Source organism: Zerene cesonia, chromosome 26, assembly GCF_012273895.1.
Source record: "Zerene cesonia ecotype Mississippi chromosome 26, Zerene_cesonia_1.1, whole genome shotgun sequence".
In the NCBI taxonomy this organism is placed as follows: Eukaryota; Metazoa; Arthropoda; class Insecta; order Lepidoptera; family Pieridae; genus Zerene; species Zerene cesonia.
Genome location: NC_052127.1, coordinates 4,145,499 through 4,154,591, shown reverse-complemented (window position 1 = coordinate 4,154,591; position 9,093 = coordinate 4,145,499). Strand labels below are relative to the sequence as shown.

Genomic DNA, 9,093 nt, shown 5'->3' with positions numbered 1-9,093 from the left:
AAATAATGTAATTGTTAATAAAAAATGCAAATTATTTATAATTACATATTAAAAAATAATTTAGAAATCATAAATGAGTTATTATACTGATTTCGATCGGGACAACCATTTGATTTCAAATAATATTTAATCTGCGCTCGCGCTGCCCTCTATCTCAAAAACGATTCAAAATGAAAAAAAATGTTTGAAACAAAAGTTGTAGAGAATTTAATTTTCTACAAAAATGACAATAAACACAATTGGCATAAAAGCCACTGGAAACGAGATATTGGCAAAAAACGTGCAAAAAGTCGGTTTTTTTTACTTTTGACCCCAAATTTTTGAACTTGCGGCCGGAGAATCATTGGTGAATTTTGAGACTACTTTTGTCATGCCAACATACAAGTATATACGAATTTACAGCTAGGTATGCTACATTTCCTAGGTGAACCCCCTAAAATGACTGGACTATCCCGCATCACAACCCCTCAGACGGTCGGCGTAAAATAGTAGCAAGTCAATGCTACTGTGTCTAGTTCAGTGAATGGGGTACCTTTTCCTTACCCTTCCCTGTCCATTCCAATGTCCTATACCCCTCAAAAACGGGCAACACATTTGTATGGAGGCTTTACCTCCCCGAATTAACAATGCCCGATTGCCCCTTATGGCATTAAAAAGTCAGAGAAGGCAAATTCCGTTACTAGCAATTGGAGGCGAAGTATTTTTGATGGAATTGAAGTAGAAGTGGAAGTTCTTAATAACGTTGTTTCTGAAAGACAGCAATGCTAGATACACTTTTTGTACTTCTATAACAGTCGCCAATAACTTGAGAACTGGTAACACTATTATTTGCGCTTTTTATATAAACTAAACAAAAAATCATTATTCTCTATTAAAATATTTAAGATTGTACATAGTAGGAGAGCCCAAGGGAGGATTTTACTCGAGCGCGTCAGATTCATATAAGGGAAGGTACCTCAGCAATTGGTAAGTAACTCCAAAAAGTATCAGCTGTTATTCGGTGGGTGCGCCCACTGGAGCCGCAGGAAATTTAAAAATATCGATAATTCTCTAAGTTTCCACTTAAATCGTCAGATTAGCGAAATTTGGACTTCTTATGTTGTAAATAACTTCTAATAATTTAATTTGACGCGCACGAGTCATATTTTTTATTTAAATTTTACCCTTTCTACATAGCCACGAAAATAACATCTCATCATAACATCAATCGTAAGATTTTATCTCAGTGACATGCAAAATAACAAAATCTAACGCGCTTGAGTATTTTCATAGCCGTATTTTTCTCTTTAGAATAAAAAAACATTTATCCACTGCTAAAATTTAAAACAGAACTTTTTTCTCTAATCTACTCTATGTCTAATGTACATATAGCGATAGGTTTCCGAGACGCTCGAGTAAATACGCATTTAGCATCTTGGCCTTCCCTACTATTGCGACACGCTATCTGCAATATTTTCCTTTATTTAAAAAAAAGGGTAACATTGATTTTCAAAAAAAAAAAAGTTCAGGTACAAATATTCCGATGACAACCAAATATCACAAAAATGTGAAGAATTTCGCAGAAAAACGCAGATAACATTTTAGGGAATGCGTACAACAACGCTGTGTTGTTATTTACAAGTTTTGTCGTACTCTTTATTTACGGCAAGTCTAATGTTTTATCGCTCATTAGAACACTCTGCCGTCCCTAAGGCAGAATTTCGCTTCAGTTAATTTTAGGGATTTTGAGGTTAGTTGTTTAATGTCGGTACGTTAAATCTTTTTGACCAAATTTATAAAAAAGTAAGTCCCTTTTTGTCAAATGGCAATTTCCTTCGTGTGTCTATAATAATTCAAGAACATAAGCAAGTTTCCCTATTGTGTATACAAAATTGATCTGCCTACAAAATTATCTTTCAGACAAAAAATGCTATGACTCAATCTGTTGTATAACATAATATATTGATACAAAAAAAAATGAAATTAAACCATTCCGCGAACCATTATATCACAACGCACAATTTCTCAGACATTGCTGCCAAAATAAACACTAAAAAGCTTGAACCTAATACATTCTGTACGCCAGGTCACACGTGTATAACCTATAGGAAGTCTAGTGCCAAAAGGTGACATGGAGTGGCTAAAGCAAGCACCGTTAGAGGTAGAAATTGCTAAATGTGAAATCTTTAAGTAATTAAGGCCGAGTATGGATATCACATAATGGTAAACTATAAGTCAACGCAATTGCAAGGAACCATAAAAGAAAAATATTCTTTTGAAATTACTTCTTTTGTACGATTTATTCAAAAAAAAAAAAAAAAACTTACGAACCTTTCATCGTTTTTTGGAACGTAGGTAAAAATGCAGATTATATTTTAAATTATAAAAAAAATCACATGGTATGCAATGTGCAAGTCAGACTATATCGTATTGTTAATATTAATATTGGTATTGTTCTATTAAGATTAATGATTGTTTTTAGAATAAAAAAACAGAGTGGTCATTGGTGCATTTGAGACACACAATGCAAAAAGAAAAACAATTTATGATTTCCGACATGACACTTCAAGTAAAACAAAACATGCATTTGTCATTTAATGATTTCAAATAACCAATCAAATAAACCTTACACCGTTTGTGTGCTATTTTTAAACTAAAAAAAAATTGATTAAATTAATTGATTCTTAAAGCGTTGAAACTAAAAATAAGGTTGCTAAAATTATAGACGAGAGCTTATAAAAAAGCTACTCAACAGATATTATTCAATAAAAATATCATATAGTATAAGAGCGTATTTACAACATTAGCATAGATAATAATTTACAAGACCATAAACCCACACTCGGCCCGACCTAACTCTATAATCTATGGCAACATAGTTTATACATTTGACTCTTATACAAAATGGCGTGTCGCCCTCACTGCGTTGTACGTATTACTTTTGACTTTTTCATCGTCTTCTTTTGTTTACCTGAAAGTATTATAATGAAAATAAATAAAATTATGTGCAAATAGCCAAAATATATAATCTTAAGAGTCTTTAAGTTTTCCGAATGTAATTACCTTCCAGGTTTTGTTTCTTATTGGAGACACCATTAATTGATGTAATTAATAATATAGGCTGTTTTTTTACAAAATCAACGGGTCCATATCAATAACTTATGGTTTTAATTTGGTGTGTGTGTGTGTGTGTGTGTGTGTGTGTGTGTGAGAGAGACAGAGAGAGAGTGTGTGTGCGTTCACCTCACTCCTTGAGGTGAAACTCCTTGATGCAGAGCGCGCAGGACCACGAGCCCTCGGGCGGCGTGTCGAGCGGCGGCGCCAGGCAGTACATGTGGTAGCCGCGGTCGCAGTCGTCGCAGAACAGCAGCTGGTCCTGCAATATCATCAAATTTTATTTGTAGTCACACTTTGACGCATGGTCATTTGTATAAATAAGATTCTGAATTGTTAGAATAGTCGATAAATATATTAAAAATAGGTTAAATTGCCACAAATAAGCGATACAAACAAAAGTTATCCGTGTCATAACTCGGATAATCATAAGCGAGGCTATAGGTGTTTAATCAAAGTGATGGAAAGGTATACTGACTCTAACCATACGAAGACAGTACCAATTCTATCTATAGTAGTATCCCAAGTCATCTCCTACAGTAACCATTAACGCTTCTGTGTTCCAACCTTTCTAAAAACTTGCACACAAGCGACCCAAGCATCCCCACCGAATTATCAACCTAACGCCGCTGACCGTAGAGTTGAAAATTTGCCAAACACTCACATCATTATCACTGGTCCCACAGACGGAGCAACATTTACACTCGATGCACTGCCAGCGGTATTTGCGCATGGACACCATCATGTTCACCGTGAACTGGAGGCATGTGGGATGACCTGGGTGGAAATAATATTATTATAAAATGAATATAGAATTTTGCAGGTGTTGGGATATCCGACTGTAACGATATGTATTTGTGAAACAGCTAGTCTCGATACTTATGAAATATTCACAAATTAGCTCTAGTTTAAGAGTTCAAATGAGAAATGAGAAAATTAATTCGGACAATGTGATTATTGATAGTAACAGGCACCAATTATGTCGTTACTAGGTGCTGCTAATTATATTATAATATAATATTTATATTTACAATAGTATAATAATGTGTGTTTACAATCGAATACCCCAGTATAACACCAAAATTATGATTACAGAGAATGCTTACAAAGCTGCCATGATTTAAGCCCACTCATCATTGTGAGCACAGAAGAGACAAAAGACATTTACAGAATATGTAGTTGGTGATTTGTTTGAGAACGCGTGTCGTCTCTTTTCGCCCACTATTTAATCGCGATTCTCGCAATGAACGCACTACAATGCACCATCGCTCGCTTAGGATCAAAATATGCCTGTACATAGCAAGCAATGTATAATCGTTTGTCACTGTCGCTTTTGTAAACATACATTTTGACACATGAAAACCTCCATATTATAAGGGCGCTCAATTATTAACGGCGCGCTTGTCTCACCCACAAAGGCCCATCTAATCTGATCTGCAATTGTAAGCACTCTATATAATCAATTCCGACATGACAGCAATACAAAACAAATATAAAACAAATGAATTCATCACTTACTGTTCGGCACATTTCGTCGCATCATCATCACTTGAATTAAAAACAATCCAAAACATCGTAAAGGGTAAACAAATGTGCCGAACAATAGTGAAAATAATAAACAAAAAAACCAAGTTTTAACATTAATCGTTCGTATATATTAAGCATAACAAGAGTAAGGAAGTGCAATTCACTATTCTTCAGCACAATGACTAAATAAAAAAGCATTTCGACTTTAAACTCATACAATTTAATCATTAAAAAAAACCACGTATACAAAATTGGGGGTATTCTGTGACAGCGACATCTAGCGGGCAGAAATTATAACGGCGATATTGAAAGCGCTTTTTGCGCTTTATTTATGTTTTATATTGAGCACAATACCAACACATCGAGCGCTTCGACTGCTTGAAATCACCAAACGTTATAATTCATGCCATACAGTGTAGGGGAATAGCAATTTTGAGACAATCATGGATAGGATATGCACTTCCCTACTTGACATTTGTATGCTTAGGTAGCCAGACTAGTTGCGATTATTTATACAGCGAAAAATAATATAGTTCAACATTAAACTTGCTATTCACGAAAACACGTTGCGGTTAATATAACTGGAAATATATTTACGTGACCAACTTCAAAGCCAATGTACCAATTATAATAATTATCATATATTATTATTGTTCGATATTTTTATATATTTATGACTATTGATTACACTTTGGCACTCATACTAGAAATCGTATAAAAACCACATTGTATTCTCAAAACGACGCAGTTACAATACAGAAAATGGTAACCATAGAAACGTTACGAATGCCATTCGCTCATTGGTCGAGCGATCATAAGCATGTTCGAAGCCAACTTGAAATAAGTTTTGGCGCCAAATAGTTAAAATTGCATTAAACATAACAGTATAATAAGCATATATTCGCATTTAATTTATTAAGTATCCCAATTAGAAAATTGACTACACTAGAAGTAAAAGTTACGAATGTTCGTGAAGAGCTTCCTATATATATAGGTCATGTAAATAAAAACTTTATAATTTTATAAGATATACACCATGTAACTACAATATATATATAACATATATGGGAACGAACACAATTACACATTAATAAGGCACCAGGTGTCAACAATTTATTATTGAATATGGCATTTTTTTAACATTACAAAATATACATTTTCTATAATTGTAAAACAAAGTTTACTTTCGACAAACATTTATTATTAAATATATATTTATAAAAATGTTCATATATCTTAAATTCCCAATGCTTCTGGTTTTGTATACACAATATACTATGCTTTAATCTAAAAGTTATTTAACAGATTTCAGATTTCAAACTGAAATCAAAATAAAATGCCATATCCAAATTGATTATGAGAGCCTGAGATTTCAAACAACATGGTAACACTAAATCTAATAGTAATAACATAGCCGATAATAATTTGGTCACACACACACTAAAATATAAAAACATAAAACAAATGTTCAAACTATAATGAGGAATGATACGTAACATTACAAAAACTGAATATATATTTTTTTTAAACGCGTGTATTTTATATATAATTTTAATAACAGTTTCAACAACAAAAAATACGTTATAATCTTTGGATTTCAATAACAAAATCAAATATTCCGTCCGTGCCATGAATAATATTAAATTAATCGTCAAGTTATTTCAAAACGTTTTCTTTTCTAATCCCCAATTAGATATAAAGTATGTCTAAGACCGACAGAGACTTTTGCGAGCTAACACGTTTTGTAAACATTAGTTCAATCTTTTCTGGCTTCCGAAACACTTTCGTTTCTAACAAGTCAATAGTTTTTAAATCGAAAAACTAAATTATACTGTTTATTAAAATAAACGCTCAATAATAAAGCCAATTAATAATAAAAATTAACAAGATTCAAAACGTGTTACTACACATACAAACAAGATTTACCACAGAGTCCAATTAGAAATTCCGCTAAATTATATGAAAAGGCACTTCAGAAGCTCTAATAAGGATCTATTCGTGATATACGATAACCATATAAGGATATGTCATTACGATATTTTGGACCCATTATATGACTCAACGCGTATAAAATTATACTTAAAACAAATCAATGTTTATATTAAGTTTGGTCTATTGACTAGATGAATTAGATTTTCTATCATCATTGTCATATGAAATGTCGCACACAATACAAAGATTAAAAATTATATTCCATAGAGGTTTAAACGTCACCAATAATTTTGTTTATGTGTAGAATCATCTCGTTTAAATATAAAAGAAAAAATATAATTTCTAGAACATAGCTAAATTCATTTTTAAGGCGTGTATAGTTGAAATACAATTTGCAATTTCACTTCTTATAGACACGTCAGGTTGGCCGAGTGGTCTAAGGCGCCAGATTTAAGCTCTGGTTCCCGAGAGGGAGCGTGGGTTCGAACCCCACACCTGACAAATACTTGTTATCTTTTTTTATTTTTTTGTTTCTACATTTTCATTGCAACATTTACAAATCGTAATAATTTTATTTGTTTTAGTTTACTTTTAAAAACTCAAGTATGTTTATTTTTTCATTTTCATTACATAACGCATAACGCATATAAAATTAATATACTATATTAATAATGACGTAGACAAACAAACGCTACATATATATTTTTTAAATCTAAAGGAAAAAACACATTTTTGGCATCCAAAGTCACATAGGGTTGGTTATACATGGCAAATCAGGATTTTTTTTCATGACGATAAGTACTTTTAACATTCCCTAAGTCGAAAAAGTAATTAAAATGTATGTATACTCGAATCTTTAACGATTAACGCATAACATAATTAACATATTAAATATATTCATACCGGTTGGTACATTCATATACATATTTTTTTTATAATTTAACATAAAATATTCTCTACAACAAAATTACAAGCTAAATGTACTTAATTTTATATGAATAATGCTATGATTTCGTGTCAAAAGTATAAACAAAGAAGACTCATGATTTAGATATGAATCATTTTAACTTTTATTAATTTAATAGAAAGCTATGCATTTTATGATAGAAAAACAGCACTTAAATTTTAGACATACATATATGTGATTTGATAAATAAAACCCAAAAACGACATAAGACGTATTTTCCTCGATAAATAATTTCTTTTGTTCCCCTTTACCAACGTAAGTTTCAAAATCTCCAAACAAATATAAAAAAAAAATTTTTAATACCAAACTAGAGTTTATACCTTTGACATAAAGCTCATATTCTAATAGTGTAAATAAAAGTAAATATCTATAGAGTATAACATGGAATGTATGAATATATGCACGAGACCGAAACAAACCTCTTTGGTAGATATCCTTAGCAATAAACCACAAACTGCGAAAAGAACGATTTGTCAAATCCATTGCAGGCTGTAGCTAGCGATACACCAAAACAACTTCAATAAACAACGCAATGTTTGCTTATAATTTCGCAATCTGTGGCGAAAATCACACATCGTGATATATTTGTGACCGCGATATGTAGACATAGTGATCACTTCAATGAAAGCAATTAGTTCAAATTAATAGGAATTTTTCTTAATCAGACAGCTAGAAAGATTTGGGACTGATATGTGGTATGGATAACAATTCATCAGTTATCTATATAATTAATTACGTTATACCATATTATATTACTCAATGAAAAATCTATAACCAATTCCATTATTAGGTGGTACTTATCCAGAATATACTTACAACGCGCAAATGCGTTTCACCGTCGACTATCATATCACATCATGTAATAATGCCTCTAGTACTTACAGCCCAAAACGGAACGTCTAAAACGAATGCACTGCATGCTATCTAAATATTATTATGCTGATAAATATCCTCAATCAAAACTCCGGGTACAGTCCCAAACCGATCAAAATCTCCCTAGTTAACGCCATTGATTTTAACCTCTACATTCTCGTAGACGGGACTCTGCCGCGACGAGGGGGGGGTGGTGTAGTCTCCGTAATCGTAGTTCTCGAGTAGCTTAGTCTTGCTGGCGAACGAGTCGAAATCATCGGCGGAGTAGGACATGGAGGTGAGTATTTCGACAACGCCGTTCAGTTTGATGTTGTCCCTGAGGTGCCGGTGGGTCTCGCAGACCCGGTTGGCGATGTGGTAGCACTTCTTGTAGCCGTTCCGCGGCGGCCGGCCCCGCCTCTTACCTGATCGGCCGCAGTCGGAGCAGCTGACGAGCTCTTCGGGCGTCCCCGTCTTCTTGTTCTCGCGGTCGTCGCCGAGACAGAAGTCGCAGTAGGGTGACGGCGATGGCTGGAAATTTATGAATACACGAATGAAGGTTTGTGTAGGGGCGCGTAGGTGTTGGAGTAAATCAGTGGAAACTCAATTTGCACAACGTTTAATCTTGTTAAATATTGGTTAGAAGTGAAGGCATTCATAAATATAAAGACATTATAAACAATCTTACTGCACAATACTTTAGATGGTATGACATATATTTA

General features: G+C 33.3%; 1 protein-coding gene and 1 non-coding gene across 2 annotated transcripts in view; one reads left to right on the top strand and one right to left on the bottom strand.

The window, feature by feature from the left end:
* Positions 1–2,520: 2,520 nt before the first annotated feature.
* LOC119837185 (zinc finger protein ubi-d4) overlaps positions 2,521–9,093 on the bottom strand; it is a 16,555-nt gene continuing 9,982 nt past the window's right edge. Inside the window, exons 8-11 of the mRNA XM_038362708.1 lie at positions 8,797–8,973; positions 3,758–3,870; positions 3,223–3,355; positions 2,521–2,950 (exon numbers count right to left, since the gene is read on the bottom strand). Of these exons, the coding sequence (XP_038218636.1) occupies positions 3,224–3,355; positions 3,758–3,870; positions 8,797–8,973 (422 nt within the window). The 3' untranslated portion in view covers positions 2,521–2,950; position 3,223. The remainder of the gene's footprint in view (positions 2,951–3,222; positions 3,356–3,757; positions 3,871–8,796; positions 8,974–9,093) is intronic.
* Trnal-uaa lies at positions 6,970–7,053 on the top strand. The gene has a single exon. It is a non-coding gene; the product is annotated as a tRNA-Leu (tRNA).